The sequence below is a fragment of the Mustela nivalis genome (assembly GCF_964662115.1).
Source record: "Mustela nivalis genome assembly, chromosome: 18".
NCBI lineage: Eukaryota > Metazoa > Chordata > Mammalia > Carnivora > Mustelidae > Mustela > Mustela nivalis.
The window spans coordinates 42,287,046-42,304,034 of NC_139037.1; the positions used below are offsets into that span (position 1 = coordinate 42,287,046).

At 52.0% G+C, this 16,989-nt stretch overlaps 2 protein-coding genes across 2 annotated transcripts; both read left to right on the top strand.

The window, feature by feature from the left end:
* Window positions 1-1,128: 1,128 nt before the first annotated feature.
* On the top strand, window positions 1,129-13,000 carry LOC309852380 (IgGFc-binding protein-like). Its single transcript, XM_082708792.1, has 10 exons — window positions 1,129-1,407; window positions 1,544-1,685; window positions 1,810-2,501; window positions 3,646-4,174; window positions 4,665-5,266; window positions 5,919-6,465; window positions 6,729-6,928; window positions 8,949-9,344; window positions 12,427-12,716; window positions 12,846-13,000. Exons 1-10 carry the CDS (start codon window positions 1,210-1,212, stop codon window positions 12,889-12,891), a joined length of 3,642 nt encoding a protein of 1,213 aa, XP_082564918.1. The 5' UTR covers window positions 1,129-1,209; the 3' UTR covers window positions 12,892-13,000.
* A 309-nt stretch (window positions 13,001-13,309) lies between these two features.
* SDHAF1 (succinate dehydrogenase complex assembly factor 1) lies at window positions 13,310-14,434 on the top strand. The gene has a single exon (XM_082708810.1). It carries the CDS (start codon window positions 13,424-13,426, stop codon window positions 13,778-13,780), a length of 357 nt encoding a protein of 118 aa, XP_082564936.1. The 5' UTR covers window positions 13,310-13,423; the 3' UTR covers window positions 13,781-14,434.
* Window positions 14,435-16,989: the final 2,555 nt, after the last annotated feature.

Genomic DNA, 16,989 nt, shown 5'->3' on the forward strand with positions numbered 1-16,989 from the left:
GACTTCATTCATAACACAGGTGTTAGTTGAGGACCTACTATGTGTCGGTTCCAGCTGATGATACAGCACCAAATGGGACAAAGCCCTGCACACCCTGTGGCTGGGAAAACAGATTTGATTTTATCCCTTAGCTAACATTTATAGAGCACTCATTCAATATCAGGTGCTGTGTTAAAATTGTTTCCCTGGGCCAGCAATACTCAGGGTTTGTTTACAATGCAAATTCTTGCCCTGTCCCAGACTTAAACTCTGGAGTGGGACCCAGCAATCTGTTTTAACAAGTCCTGCAGGAGACCTGGACACAAGGCTGTGTCTGATAACCTGTTTTACCTGCTTTAAGTCTGCTCACTCCATCTACGAACTGCTCCAGGAGTTAGGGACAACTGTCTAACCCTAACACTAACCCTAACCCTAACCCTAGTAGAGGCCCGAGGCACAGAGTTTTCCAGATCTCACAGCCAGGAGGGGGCAGAACTGGCTTGTCACCGGTCCCCAGAATCCCCTCTCTAAGGCCCTAGGCTCTGGTTTCTCTCCCAAAAATAATGTAAAAAATAGTTCCAATAATAACATGAAAAGAACAGCTGACCTTACTGTGCCAGTGCTCCCAAGAACCCCATCAGGCAAGTACACTTCATGGATGAAGGAAACCAAGGCATAGATAGTTAAGGAATTTGCCCAGAGTCACACACCTAGAAAATGACTTATTGGCTGGCATCTGAATATTTTGTTCATTTAACAATTCTCATCAACTTCCAACTTCTCTGTCCACATGTATTCTCCTTGATCCTCATGGACTCTCAGCCTCACCTTGACTTATCATTGTGGTGTCAGCGTCTGTCTCCTTCTGACCTTCTGTCTCTAGGTTCAGATGTTCCTGGAGGGAATCTGGGTTGCTCTTGGAATCTGGGGTGCTCTTTACTTACAGATGAATGGTCGCCTCCATCTCTGTCTGTCATGGTCAGACATGGGATGGGGAGGGAAAACCCCATAAAAGACAAAGAGCAGGGAAGCCCTGTTAGTCATGTCTGGGATACATTCAAGCAGCTAGTGCATTAGTGCATTGCATAGCATATGCGGACACTGCTCAGTCCCTGTTGGTTATTGTTGTCGCCATTAATCTGAGGGGGAGGTCTATGATCTGAGGGTGCTGGGCCAGCAGAGGGCAGGCCCCTGGCTTGCCGGAGTCTGACAAGCCCCCTCTCCACAGCCATGCGGTGCCCCCACCATAGCCACTACAGTCTGTGTGTGAACCCCTGCCCTGCAGCCTGTCCAGGTGTTCAGGAAGTGGTGCGGCTCCCCACTCCCTGCGCTGAGGGCTGCGAGTGTGAAAATGGATTCTTCCCGGCTGGGCGTGACTGCGTCCCTGTGGACCACTGTCCTTGCTTCCACAATGGCCAGTACTTCCCTGTGAGCATCCTCTGGGGTCCTCCCACTTTGCCCCGGATCTCCGCGCACCTCCTTGTGTGGGTTTCATCTCAGAACCTCTGGCTGCACCTTCCTTTCAAGCTACCTCCCTTTTCAGCTTTCCTCCCTTCCTCCACAGCCGGACCAGACTGTCCTCATCGAGAACTGCTCCTCCTCCTGTACCTGCCAGCTAGGGAAGGGTGTGGCCTGTGTCCCCTTCAGCTGCCCTATGCAGGAAGTCTGTGGCATCACAGATGGAGTCCTAAGCTGCCGTTTCCAAGGTGCCTGGGGCTGTGGTCTGAGGGGTCAGAGATTGGGGCATGACTTCTAAGTCCTGGGAAGGACAGGACTGGTGACCCAGACCCCTGGGACTCATAAGTGCCTGATCTTCTCTCTCCCCCACAGCCACCTTGGGCCCTGCCCCGAGCTCTGTGGCCCCACCACTGGTTCCCCCACCTTTCCCACCCCTGCTCCCCAGCCCCAGTCCCCAGTGCCCAGACAGCTCCCACTTTGTTCCATGTGGGTCTGCATGCCCAGCCACATGTGCCGACCCTGCAGCCCCAGAGCACTGCCACCACCCCTGTGCTCCAACCTGCCAGTGCCTCCCTGGCTACTTGCTGCTAGGGGACCGATGTGTGCCCCATGCCCACTGTCCCTGCTTCCTGCACCAAGGCCAGACTTTCTGGACAGACAACTGTACTCAGCAATGTCACTGCCCGACCCTTGGGACCCTGGTGAGCAAGCTTCCCCAGTGTTGGCCTGACAAGTGCCATGGTCACTGTAAGGCCTCCATAGGTGGCTGGTACCACTGCCTGTTAGTGCCGTCCCCACCCAGTCCCACTGTCGTGGAGAAGTCACTGGTCTGTGCTGCCACTGGAGACTTCCACTTCCACACATTTGGAGGAACCCACTATGAATTCCCTGGTTCTTGTGTCTACCGCCTGGCGGGTCTCTGTGGCACAGCCCATGCCAACCTTGAGCCCTTCAGTCTGGATTTGACCCCATTGCGGCAGCCACGTGCCTGGACCAAGGCCCTGACCCTCTCAGCCTGTGGCGTGAGGCTGGACATGAGTCCCAAAGATCTCAACCACATCCGGGTGAGTTTTCAAAGGCTCCAGATCAACCTACTATCCCTCACCATCCTTACTACCCACAGGTAACCCACAGTGACCCCTCTTCATTGACTCTCACGGGTCCTCAAAGATGTCCTCCAATTTCCTCGTGGTCCATTGACTTGCCTGTTGACACCTTCCCACAGACCCTCTATTTGAGATTCCTATTACCCTTGAGTCTCCTATTACCTTCCCATTAACCCTCCACTGAGTCCTCAGTTGGCTCCCCTTTAACCAAAGACAGCCTTGATCTTCCCCTTGACCTTCCTTTTCTCCCCCGTCTAATATCCCACAAACCCTTCACTACCCCTCCAAAATGATCTTCCTACTGCTACACTGACTTGAGCATTAACCCCATTTACTGTCCTCTTAACCTCACCCCACACCCCATAGGTATGTACTCCTGTCTTTGTGGGTTTTTTTAAAGATTATATTTATTTTATATGACAGAGCTCACAAGTAGGCAGAAAGCAAGAGGGGAAAGCAGGCTCCCTGCTGAGCAGAGGGCCTGATGCAGGGCTCAACCCCAGGACCCCCAGATCATGACCAGAGCCGAAGGCAGAGGCTTAACCACTGAGCCACCCAGGCGCCCCCCGCCATTATGCCTGTCTTTGATTTTAGTCTCACTGTTTGAGTCTTCCTTAGACTGTCCCATTAAAATTCATTGACTCCACTCCCTTTTACCCACCAACTTAGTCTCCCATTGCCACCCAAAGCCACAGAAGCATTCTCTTGATCCTCAGTACCTTTTGTATTTGTGTCCACTTCCTTCATTATCCCTTTTCTTATCCTCCCATTGATCCCTTACTGACTCCTCCCTACTGACTTTCTAATTATTCTTTTTACCCTTTGTTGATCTCCCACGGATCCCTCATTAACTTTTAATTAATCGTTCCACCATTGACCCTCCCCACCACACACATACACACATGGAATCCTTTATTGACCCTCCATTTAGCCTTCACTGATGGTCCATTGAATCTCCCTATGATTCCTAATGACTATCCCTGTTAACCAATGTTTCCCCTTGATCTTTCTCTGATCCTTTATCGACATTCCCAAGAATTTCTACTAACAGCCACTATATCCCTCCCCCACTGTTCTTGCCACCTGCATGCCCTCCCTGTAGGTGGATGGAATTCTGGAATCACTGCCTTTCTTTCACGGCCACTGCCTCCGTGCCTACTACCAAGGCCACCAGCTCTGCGTAGACACGGACTTCGGCCTCTCCCTGACTTATGATTGGGACAGCCTGGCACGTGTAACGCTGCCGAGGCTCTATGGACCCTACCTGTGTGGGCTGTGTGGCCAACACAGTCCGAGCAGCCCCACCATGCAGGTGCCTGACACCTGGAAGGTGGCAGAAGTGCCTGGTTGTGGCCCATTCTGCGGGCCCCTCTGCCCCAGCCCCTGCCCAGAAGCCAAGCGCACTGGATTCGCTGGAGACGCCTACTGTGGGCTGCTGACGGCGGCCGAGGGTCCCTTCGGGTCATGCTACGCCGCGCTGGACCCACTCCCGTTCATGGACAACTGCCTGGACGATGTGTGTCGCCACTATGGTGCTCGTCCCATCGTCTGCCGAGCCCTGACGGCCTACACTGTCGCCTGTCAGGCTCTGGGCGTGCGCCTGCGGCCCTGGAGGACGCCTGACTTCTGTCGTGAGTGCGCAGGGCTTGGCAGAGATAGTGGGTGAATCTCGGAGGAACTGGCCTTTGGGACACCAGGGGAAGAATGTGGAAGGACCAAAGGAGAAGTTCCAAGTCTGGGTGGGTGGAGCCAGGTGCAGAAGGGTGGGACTTGGAGAGGAGTTAGACCTCCCCTTAGAGGGACAGCAGTTTATTAACGAGCTCTTTCTTCCTGTCTCTTGTGCCTGTCTCATTCTCACTGTCTCTCTGTCTCCTCGGTGCTTCTCTGTGCCTCCCTGTCTCTACCTCGCCTTCCTATTCTCTGGTCCTCTCTCCCCGCTGTGTTGCTCTCCACGACCCCGACGCCGCCCCGGCCCCCCACCCTCCGTCTCCGCCTTCCCATCTGTTCCTCCCTCCCGCCTTACCCGTTTCTCCCACCCTCGCTATTTCTTCCCCGGGTCTCTCCATCTTTTTCCCCTCGCTGGGCCCCCACAACCACATCCCACCCCACGGCCCTCCCCAGCATTGCTCTGTCCTCCGCACTCGCACTACGAGCTGTGCGGCCCGTGCTGCCCCGCCACGTGCGCGGGCCCAGAGAGCTGCTCCGGCCGCGGCGCCAGCGGCAGCCGCTGCTGTGAGGGCTGCGTGTGCGACGCGGGATTCGTGCTGAGCGGCGCCGCCTGCGTGCCTGTGGCCAAGTGCGGCTGCCTCCGCGCCGGCCGCTACCGAGCTCTGGGCTCCGCGTGGTACCCCGGGCCCGGCTGCACGCGTCGCTGCCACTGCGGCCCCGGGGGCACTGTGACGTGCGGGCCGCGGCCGTGCTGGCGCGGGCGAGTGTGCGGCCTGCGCGGAGGCGAGCGCCGGTGCTTGCCCAAAGGACGAGGCAGCTGCGCCCTCGCGGGGCCCGAACACGTGCTCGCCTTCGATGGCCGCGTGCTCACGCTGCCCCCGCCAGCGCCCTTCCCTTCTGGGCCCTGCCTCCACCTGCTGGCCCGCAGCGGAAGCCAGGGGCCCTGTCGCTTCAGCCTAGACGCGGCCCGCGATGGGGCTGGGCTGCTCAGCCTGCACCTCAACATCTCCGGGCACCACCTGCAACTACACCGCTCCCGTGTCGGCGTCATCACGGTATGTGTCCACTCAACTGCGCCCACGCCCCGCCCTCTCCCTCCTGGAAGTGCCTCAGTTTCCCCCACCATAAGTAAAATGGGCGTGTCTGTCCCTCAAGGCTAATGAGTTAGTGCGAGTATGTGACAAGGTAGGAGCACTGCCTGGAACGGAGTAATGGCTCAGTAACAGCATAGCTGTTAGATATGCATTGCCACCTCTTACCCAGGACTGGAGAAAATCAGTCCTTGAGGATTATTTCAGTAAACTGGAGAGTCTCTCTGTGGTCCAGGAAAGCCCTGCCCTGGAGGACTAGGCAGCTAGTCCTGGGAGAGCTCACATCCTCTAGGGAAACACATGATAAGTAAATAAGTAAGTAGTAAATCCAATCATGGGTATAAGAACTACAAAGATAAATAAAACAAAGGAGAGAGAGAGAGTACAAGAACAGAATAAAGAGGTTTAACATTTAAATAAGGTGATGGGGAAGACCCCACTGAGAAAGTAACATTTGAGTCAAGATCTGAAGGAAGTAAGGGAGCGGAGGGGGTCCGTGTGGATGTCTGGGAAGGAGCAAACCAGGCAGAGGGAATGCAAAGGGCAAAGGTCAGGGAAGTGGCATGGGAGCAGGCTCAGCCTTCACAGCCCCAATCCTGACCCCTTTCCTCCACAGGTGGATGGTGAGCACTGCCGGCTGCCCTGGGTATTGGCAGAGGGCAGGGCCTGGGCCACTTTGGAGGGCCGCCATGTAGTGGTATACACAGCCTGCGGGCTACATCTCATGTATGACTGGGACAGCCAGATGCGCCTGACCGTACCTTCCACCTTCCATGGCCAGCTGGTGGGGATCTGTGGGGCCTTTGGTGGCAAAGTTGGCCCCCTTGACTTACCTCCAGACAAAAGGTCCTGGCCCAAAGGCCTGTTCACTAACCCCTGCCCGCTGCCCCAGCTCAATCTTGACTTTAGCATCAGCTGCCACACGCAACGTGCCCAGATCGTCAATGCTCCTGAACTATGTAGACTTCTACAGGCACCCGATGGTCCCTTTGGCCGCTGCCTGGACCATATCAGCCCCAAGCCTTTCCTCAGGATTTGTCTGCAAGACATATGTCATACCCAAGACCAGCACCTTGGTGTCTGTGATGCCCTCACAGCTTATACCGCAGCCTGTCAGGAAGCTGGCATCCCTGTGACTCTCTGGAGGGGCCCCAAGCTTTGCCGTGAGTGCTCTGGGTGGGTCTGGAATGCGTCTGGGGGAGGTTGCAGGCAGCAGGAGGAGCCCCTTCTGATGGGGATCAGAGAAGCCAGGACATAGATGGAATAAGTAGTGTGTGGTGGGAAGGGCATCTGAGGGAAAGAGAACTGAAATTGCAAAGGTGTGAAGGTTAGAAAATATCAGTGGGAAGCTAGCAACAGGAAGAGGCAACAGGATTGGAAAGGGAAACTTGAATCCTAAGCATGGGCCTTTGCCATCTGCCTGCAGCCATGGCTTGTCCACTCCGAAGCCACTACAGCATCTGTGCACGGACCTGTGATGGGGGCTGTGTCGAGCCTACTAGCCCTGCACACTGTTCTCCCCAATGTTACGAGGGCTGCGAGTGTGACCCTGGACTCATTTTTGATGGCACAGACTGTGTGTCTCAGGACCACTGCGGCTGTTTTCACAGTGGACGCTACATCCCTGTAAGAGAGGTCCCCAGGCATGGGCGGGTGGATGCAGAGTTTCCCATACCTCATCATAAAATGTTCCTTGGACCACGCTATATCAGTCAGCATTTGCAGTTGTAATTGCTAGAAAATGAGGCCAAGTATCTTAAATACAAGGATATATCTACCTTTAATTGTTTAAATTTGAGGCCTTCAAACATGGCTGGATTCAGGGACTCAAATGATGTAACTAGGACTCAAGTTTCTTTCTCTCTTCCATCCCTGCCTTTTCTTTTTTCTATATTGGCTTCCACATGAAGTAGGCTCTAAGTCCAAATGCTATAACAGAGGCTCAAAATTGCAGTGGCTTAAACTCAATAGCTTATTTCTCTCTCATGTATAGTCCAAGAATAACCAGTTTGGTTCCTCCAAGTCAGAGACACAGGCTCCTTCTATCATGTGGTTCTGCCTCCTCTGTAGTATTGCAATCATTTGCTCCCAACCACATCTACAGTCATGCAAGTTGGCCAAGAAAAAAGAGGGGAAGGAAGGTCAGGCCTCCTCTCTTTAAGGGCATAACCCAGAAGTAGGACATACCACTTCTGTTCACATCCCATTGGCCAGAACTTCACAGAAGGGCCCCATCTGGCTGCAGAGGAGGCTGGAACATGTCTTTCACTGGTGGGCCTGAGTCTAGCTATAAATATTAATTCTGGGGAAGAAATGGAGAATGGATATTTGAGGACATGCATAGCCTCATTCTCCAACCACTTCTGAATGTAGGGTATGGTGGTCTCCTCCTGCTCTGAGTTTATGATGTACATTTAGCCATCTCAGTGGAAAGACAGGCTTCTCTCTCAGCAGAAGTTCCAGTGCTGACTCCTGTTGTCCCAGTGTAGGTCATTTGTCTATTCCTAAGCTGATCACAGAAGCAGAGAGATGGGGTACTCTGATCTGTCTCTGACTGGCCAGGCCTGGGACATGTGCCCAGAGCTGAAGCCAGAGCATAGGTATATCACCTAGGTATATCACCCCAGACTGAAAGTGGGGCTAGTTCCCCAAAGAAAGTGGAAGGCTGTTACCAGAAGACCATGGATGGACCCCAAGCAAGCAAAGTATTCCCTTCAAAGTTTTGCAGCTCTTAAAAGTCCATTCAGGGGGCACCGGGGTGGCTCAGTGGGTTAAAGCTTCTGCCTTCAGCTCAGGTCATGATCCCAGAGTCCTGGGATCGAGCCCCGCACTGGGCTCTCTGCTCGGCAGGGAGCCTGCTTCTCCCTCTCTCTCTGCCTCCCTCTCTGCCTGCCTCTCTGCCTACTTGTGATCTGTCTGTCAAATAAATAAATAAAATCTTTAAAAAAAAAAAAAAGTCCTTTCAGAAGAAAGGACTCCCAGGATGGTTGACATAGTTGTCTGGAGATTAGGGGTTACTGGATAGGAAAAAACATGAAGGTTTAAACCCCAGACCACCCTGGAAATGAAGAGATGCCCACACACGGAGGAACAAGGCTTAAGGGCTGATAGATCTGCCATTGTGTTTCTACTCCACACTGGCACTGACACTAGCCACACATCAGCATTTGCAGGGAGCTCTTAAGGCTTTTCACACACCAGTGAAAATAATCCTAGATTAAGAGACTTAAAAACCACCATGGTCAAATGCAGTACACAAGGCTTGATTAGATTCTAATTCAAAAAATGTCATTAATAGACATTTAGAGAGACAGTTTGCAGAAACTCACCAAACTTTATTTTTGCCCATCTCATAGAGAAAAAATATCTCAATGGATTTTTTAGTTTGTATTTGTATTTCTAGGAGGTTGGGCATCTTTTCAAATGCCTAAGAAACATTTGTATTTCCTTTTCTATTCACTTTCTGAATAGCCTCTGCCCATGTTTTTAGATTGACTTACTGGTCTTTTTTTTTTTTTTTTTTCTAGGAACTCTTTATATGTGAGGGAACTTAGTCCTTCATGATGTATGTTTTACACATATGCTTTATTTGTTTATATTCCCAATGGTTTTTTAAATCCGATTTTGAGTCTGTCTGTCTCTGCAGGTTGGGGAATCTCTGGTCCTACCTGGCTGCCAGGAACGCTGTATGTGCTTGCGTGGTCAAGGCCTCCAGTGCCAGCCCTTTTCCTGCCCACAGGGCACAGGCTGCATCCTGGATGGGGGTGTGCGGTCCTGTGAAACTGGGGAGGGTGCTACATGCCACCTCGAGCCGGGGGGCCACTTCACCACCTTTGATGGCTTTAGTGGGCTCACACCCATGCCTGTTACATCCTGTGCCTATGAACTAGCCACAGTGGTGAGTTCCAGAACTGAGGATCCTGACTGGTTCCATGTCATTGCTGACTTCCTGCCCTGTCCTGGCTGCACTACTCGCAAACCACGAGTGATCATCAGCTTCAGGGATGGCTGTGCAGCTGTGGGAGCCAATCAAGAGATATGGGTAAGGGACTTGCTCAATTCTAGCCAAGACTCTTTTGTAACCTGGCACTGATCCCTGGGGCCTTTTGATCCTTCGGTGGCCTTCCATAGCCTTTTGACATAGAACTGTCCCATCACCCTGATCTCACATTGACCTCCGTTGGCTAAATGTCTTTGTCCTGATCTCCCGTGACCCTCTAGACCCCACAAAAACTTCACCTTGGACTTCTCAGGACCCATTGACTCCCCCTTGACCTTCTAGATCCCACATAAACATTACCCTGGAGTTCTCAGGACCCACTGACTCCCCCTTAACTCAAGTCCTGCTGAACTCCTGGCAACCACTGACTGAGAGATCAGAGCTCTAATGGGGGGAGCCCAGGCAGAATGATCAGGGCTGGGGTGGGGAAACCACAGGGAAGCAGTGGAAGCCCAGAGGAGGCACCCTCAGTTTAGGAGACCAGTGAAGGAAAGTGACAAATGAGCTGAGACCTGATATTGGGCTGGGGGAGAGAGCAGGGAGGAGTATTACAGAACAAGACCAGGGAAAAGGAGGGACCATATTTGGGGAATAGTGGTAAAAATCAACTCTTGAGTTTAAAATAGCCCACTAAATGTCCATGGAGTTAGGACCAAGGAGGTCGTTAGCGATTTAAGAAATCGTGGCAAAGGGATGTCTGGATAACTCACTCAGGTCATGATCCCGAGATCCTGGGATCGAGTCCCATATCAGGCTCCCTGCTCTGCAGGGAGCCCGCTTCTCCCTCTGCCTCTGTGTCTGTCTCTCATGAATAAATAAAATCTTTTTAAAAATCACAGCGGGGGGTAGCTCCTGGATTGCAGGTTTGAGGAATAGCAGGAACAGACACCTCTTGACAAATTGCAAACTCCCCTTGTCAAACAGATGAGAATAGAGCTAAGCCAGGGAGAGGCAAAGGGCAAGGGTACCTTAGAACTGATTAACTGCTAGGATTTTGTGATGGGAGAAACTTGGGGGTGTTTAATTGCTGATAGGAAGAAGCCAGACAAGGAGGGGTTGGAAATCCAGCTGAGAGAGATGCCAGGGAGGAGGGCACCTGGCTCTCCTAAGGAACACAGAAGCAGGGGAGCAGTAGAATTTGAACTGGGCAGGCAAAATGGTTAGTATTTATAAGAGGAAAAGGAACCTGAAACCCCATGCTGAGAAGCAGAGCACAGCTGTGCAGTGGAGGCTAATTGCCAATGGGAAAACAGTCCAGCAAGAGAACAGCTGGGGTGTCTGCTACAAGCTGGCAGGTAAGCTAAGCCAGAGCCTTTAGTTAAAGGATCGAGACCCTGATTGTGTGTCTCCTAACCTTCTAATGTAACTATGGATGAGTGAGTGACTCAACCTCTCAATACCTTTGTTTTCTCAACCACAAAAAAACAGTACTTACCACATAGCGTAGCCGTGAGGATTCCTGCAAAGTACGTGGCATATACTAAGGGCTCAGTAAGTAGAAGCTGTGACTGTTCTTTGGGGCACCTGGCTGGCTCAGTCTGAAGGGCTTGAAATTCTTGATCTTGGGGGTCATGAGTTCGAGCCCCACTTTGGGTGCAGAGACTACTTAAAATAAACTTAAACTTAAACTTAACTTAAATAAACTTAGGGGCACCTGGGTGACTCAGTTGGTTAAGCAGCTGCCTTTGGCTCAGGTCATGATCTCAGGGACCTGGGATCGAGCCCCAGGTCAGGCTCCCTGCTTTTCCCTCTCCATCTACCCCTCCCCCTGCTTGTGGTTGCACTCTCTCTCTCAAATAAATCAAATCCTTAAAAAAAAAAAAAAAGCAAATAAACTTAAAAAAACTTTTAAAGCTGTGATTGCTCTTGCAACCACTTTTATATTATGAATGGAGAGACGGTACATATAGCTGAATGGTTAAGAATACAGGTTATGAGGGGCGCCTGGGTGGCTCATTTGGGAAGCCTGCCTTTCCCTCTCCCACTCCCCCTGCTTGTGTTCCCGCTCTCGCTGTGTCTCTCAGTCAAATAAATAAATTCAAAAAAAAAAAAAAAAAAGAATACAGGTCATGAAATCAGACCCCTTTGGTTCAAAACTGCTCTGCCACTTACCAGCTATATGAGCCTGGGCAAGCTGTGTTAATTCTCTGGGCCTCAGGTTTCTAATCAGTAAAAGGCAAGAGGCATATAGGCATACAGTACTGATCTACTTTATCAGAGTGTTAGTGAGGATTTAATATCAGTTAAATGCTTTAATATTGGGTGCCTGGGTGGCTCCTTGGTTTGGGTATCTGCCATCAGCTCAGGTCATGATCCCAGGACTCCCCTGGGTGGGGGGGGGGGTCTGCTTCTCCCTCTGACCCTTCCCTCTCTCTCAGGCTTTCTCTCTCTCACTCTCAAATAAATAAAATCCTTCAAAAAATAAATACTTTAGGGATGCCTGGGTGGCTCCGTCAGTTAAGTGGGTGCCTTTGGCTTAGGTCATGATCCCAGGGTCCTGGGATTGAGTCCCACATATCAGGCTCTTGCTCAGTGGGGAGCCTGCATCTCCCTCTTCCCCTCCCCTGGATCAAATAAAGCGCTCTTCCTCTCTCTCTGTCAAATAAATAAATAAAATCTTTAAAAAATGAATAAATATAATATCATTAATTACATAAAATATAAATTAGGTGACAATATGTTTAAATATCAATTGTATCATATACTGCTAATGTACTGTCTTACATTATCTTATAAAATAAACACTAGAGCACTTAGAATAATGCCTGACACAGAGTATGCGTAAACAGTTACTAGATTATGAAGACACAGGTGAGAGAGATGCGACAGCTTCCTAAGGCTTTTTCTCTAAAACTCCGTTTTAGGAAAGAGTTTATTATGGATATTTCAAGCATCACAAGCATCACAGTTACAAATATTTTGCCATTCTTGCTTTCATCTTTTCCTCCCACTCTTTTTGCTTTGTTTGTGCTGGAGGATTTTTAAAGGAAATCCCAGACTTTACTCCTCTCGCGAAGACCTGGATTTGCATTTCTGATAGCGTGGCAGGATTCACCCTGGTTTCTGAGCCGCACCTTGGGATTCAAACTAATCCCCGCCCCTGACCCGCCTCCCCAATCTACAGGTGAACGGACAACCCGCGCGGCTCCCAGTTCGAGTGTGCAGGGGCGTGGTCGCACGCTGGGCTGAGGGCTCCCAGGTTATCATTGAGAGGTCCCCCACGCTGCGGGTGCTGGTGGGGCCGGAAGGGGCCGTGGCCCTACGGGCCTCCCCGGCGCTCCAAGGACGCCTCCGAGCAGCCTGCGGGGACTACAACGGAATCGCAGCCGACGATCTGATACTCCCAGGAGGACTCCGGGGTGCCAGCCTAACCGACGTGTTCCAGGCGTGCCGGGCTCGGGGCTTCAACAACTGGTGAGGACTTGCCCTTCTCCTGCCCTGGTACTTGACTCACATCGGCAGAGGGCGCGATTAGCGCAACTCCCTGCACCCTAGGCAGCCTTTGGGCACTCGGAGCCCACACCTGTCTCTGTCCTCCCACAGCACGGAGAAGCTTGTTACTCCAACCTTGACACAACACTTCGTCTGACGCCGACCCTCTGGTGTCCCCGTGACTGGGACCTCCTGACACACACCTGCCCTTGGGATGGGAACCCACGAACCTCCCCGAGATTGTTTTAATAAATAACATGACCAAATCTGCTTGTGCCTATATCTTCTTCCCAGTGCGCCCGCGCCCTGGGGGGGCACAAAGATTCCAACCTCTAGGTTCCCCGTCTCCCAGGACCCCAAGAGTAAGGTCGGGATCCTGTCTCCTCCCGACTCAAAATCTGAGTTGGAGCCCCTGACAACCCCCACCTTCGTGTTCCCAAACCCGCAGTCCTCTCAAGGACAAAGATTCCTTGCGGAGCAGGCCTATGAACCAGCAATTCCGCCCCTGAGCCGCAACATTATGACGTAACTGCATCGACAGCCAATGGGAGAGCAAAGCAGGAGGCGGAGGTTTTGGAGGGCGCGGGCCGGAAGTTCCCGTTGCCGGGCACAGCCGCTTTTCTGAAAGGTACCGCTGCGCGGCTGTTTGTAGGACGTTGCCTGCGTGCGCCCTCAGTCCAGCTGCTGCCATGAGCCGCCCCAGCCGGCTACAGAGGCAAGTTTTGAGCTTGTACCGCGAGCTGCTGCGCGCCGGGCGCGGGAAGCCGGGCGTCGAGGCGCGAGTTCGGGCCGAGTTCCGGCAGCACGCCTGCTTGCCACGCTCCGACGTGCTGCGTATCGAGTACCTGTACCGCCGCGGGCGGCGCCAGCTGCAGCTATTACGCTCAGGCCACGCCACGGCCATGGGTGCCTTCGTGCGTCTGCGGGGTCCAACTGAGGAGGCCAGCGGCTCGGGGGCCCCAGGGACCCAGCCTGACAATGCTAGTGGTCCGAGGAACCCCCTCAACAGCACGGGGTCACCAGAGAACCCTCTCGATGGGCGGTGACGGGCCGAGCAGCTCACCCGGTAGCACAGGGGAACCGAGGACCCGCCGGACTGCGTGGGGGAACCGGGGAACCCATCTGACGGAGGGTGAGATGTCTTGAGAAGACCAGCTGGGTGGATTGTGGGTGTCGGAGAGCCCTCCTAGCGACGTGGGGTCCTAGAAACCCCCATGAGGGATGCTGAGAGATTCCTGACCTTGCCCGATCCATGATAACGGGTCGAACTTCCCCATTAGGGTTTGGGGCGGCTTGGTTGCCGGCTGGCTGAACTGTGACAAGCTGAGAGCTACTTACCTGAACGCTTGGGGAGCCAGGACGCCCGCCCTTGGACAGAAAGAAGAGACACCTTTCTCTTGACCCCAGGCTCCCCTATCTTGTATGTAACTCTGAGAAGAGCATACATTTTGCTGAGAAGTTTGGGAAGATACCCTGATGGATGGTGAGAAGCCCCGAAACCCCCTTTGGAAAACTATCTTCCCATTAATTGCGGCAGACTAGGACCTGGGAGGAAGGGGCTGGGGTATCTTACCCCCCATCTGATCAACTAAAGACCCCTCAAGATCTATACTTGGTGATTCTAAAGGGGAGCCCTGACTTCTGTGCCCTTCTCTCAGGACTGTTGGGAAAAAAGAAGAATAAAATCGGGGCTGAGATTACTTTCCTGCTGGTGGTCTCAAAAATTTCACATGTTTGGAGATTTTTGAAAGGGCCCTCACCAAGAAGTGACCCTCTGGGAGGAATAGGTGTGGAGAGCTGTCTCTTCCTCTCTGGAGCCCTCTAGACTAGCAGATTGTTTGAAAGCAGCCTAGTTCTTGCACCTGGGCAGCTCCTTGAGACCCACCCTGATTTGACCCCAAAGAAACCCCCAGTTGACTCCTTCATAGAAGGTAACAAGGTAGGAGAGAAAATGGTGGCGCTGGGGAGGCCTAGCTGGTAACCCCGAGGCAGTGCTAGGGACCTCAAACGTGGCTAAATGAGTCCAGCCTCAGCTACAAGGCCCTGGGGCAGGGGCAGGGGAGATGGACTCATAAACCCCAGACATACTTCCTCCATATCCCTGTATTAATCTTCCCTAGACATTCTCTGGGGTACTGCACTTTGCAGCACTGAACTCTGTTCGCATCCATGTCAGTTACATAAATGGAAAGAGTGGAAAGCAGATGAATTCTTAGCAAATGCGGTTGGGAAGAGGAGGAGACCCTTAGGAAAGAAACCCAGACTTCCGACTAAAGAGAGGATAGACAGAGGAGAAACATGACTCTGCTCTAATCCCCGTGGGCGTCGCAGGTGCACAAAGAGTTATAAAGTGGAATTGAAATTTGAAGAGTTATAAGGAGTTTCCCAGGTGCTGGGCTGGGCTTCTAAGTGGGAGGACCAGTGTGGACAAAGTTCTGGAGGGGACAAAGGGCAGAAATGCAGGATTCCAGCTGGGGCTTGGATTGAGTGCCCCAGAGCACAGGCTGTGTGGTTTGCACACATGGCTTCTGCCTCAGCTATCTTGGCTTGCTCATCTCTCTCCAGCCTCAGTTTTTTTGTTTTGTTTTGTTTTTGTTTTTCCATCTGGGTGTTCTTGTTAATCCTGGCCTGACTCCATCTCAGTAAAAGCCCAAGCCTTGAAAGTGGCTAATGGAGTCCTACCTATCCAGCCCCACAGCACTCCCCTCTCCCTCTTGCTTCCTCTTGGCTCCAAGGATTTGAGTCCTAAGAAGCTCCATGATGGGAGTTTCTGGTAGGGCTGTAGGCAGTGAACAAGTCCCCACTGGGGCTGGGTGACCTGAGTCAGGAGGGGAGACGTTCTACCCAGGTGCTATAGATGACTAGAGTTTCTGTGGTAGAGAGAATGAGGGAAGGGAGTGCCTGATTGGAGGGAGGAGGTTGTAGGTCATTGGTGATGAAGAGCAGGAACCCTCGTACTGCAATTCCTGGGTTTGGATCCCAATCCCAGCATTCACTGATTTTATGATCCTGGGCCTGTGATTTAACTAACCTCTTTGGTCCTCGTATCCTTATCTGTGAAATTGGGCATCGTAATAGGGCCTCCCTCATGTGGCTGTTAGGATACAGTGGATTAAACGTGCTGTGGCAGCAGGTGATGTCCCAGCTTCGTGACCTCTTGCCTACTTGGGTCCACTTGGGGCTGAAGAAGTGGGTTCCCAGGAGACGGCCAGCTTCCTGCCCTGAGCAGCTGTCCCAAGGGGCCAAACCGGTGACCATATACGTGCATGAGGTGAGCCAGTGGAGCCTTGGGGACATCTGGGAAAATCACAGTACCTGAGGAGGAGCCACTAGCCACACCAGCAAGTTACACCACTCTTTTTTTTTTTTTTTTTTTTAAAGTAATCTCTACACTCAACATGAGGCTCAAACTTACAATCCCAAGATCAAGAGTCATATGCTCTACTGAGCCAGCCAGGCACTCGATGTTACCATCACTCTGGCTCAGCTCCCTCCCTCAGACAGCACTGGACCATCCTGGGTATGAATGATGTGGGGGAATGACTAGGATTTTCTTGACATCATGAAAGTATTGTGATTCGATACCAAAACAATCCCGATATGGAGATGTTCCATGAATTGCTCACGAGTAAAAGGATATGAGGTCTAGGATTGGCTTCAATGTAATCTAGGGAGAGGGGAGTAAGGTGCCTGGGAGAATTAAAGAGGATTAGCTCTGAGTTGATAATGACTGGAGCTCGCGATGAGTCCATGAAGACTTGTAATGCTGTCCCTTCTTTGGTAGTTCAAAAAGTATCCGAATTGAAGCTGGGAAAACAAAACAAACTCAGCCTAACTCAGATCAGAAGTCCTCACTGTGGTCCACAAGGCCTCACCTGATCTGGCCCCATCACCTCTCACCTCACCACCTTCCATGCTCCCCCCTCCTACTCATGCTCCAGCCACACTGGCCTTCCCGCTTGCCTGGCACACTTCTACCTCAGGGCCTTTGCACTTTCTTCCTCTACCTGGAACACTCTTCTGCCAGGTCTGCACTGTCCAGTATCTGAGAGCGACCTGAGATTTGAGTATTTGAAATGTGATTCGGGGCCATCTGGCTAGCTCAGCTAAAAGAGCAGGTGACTCTGGATCTTGGGGTCCTGAGTTCAAGTCCTATGTTGGGTGTAGAGAAAACTTAAGTAAATAATCTTTTAAAAATGTGATTAGGGGAAAAAATGTAACTAGGGACTAAGGAATTGTGAAAAATTTTATAGAT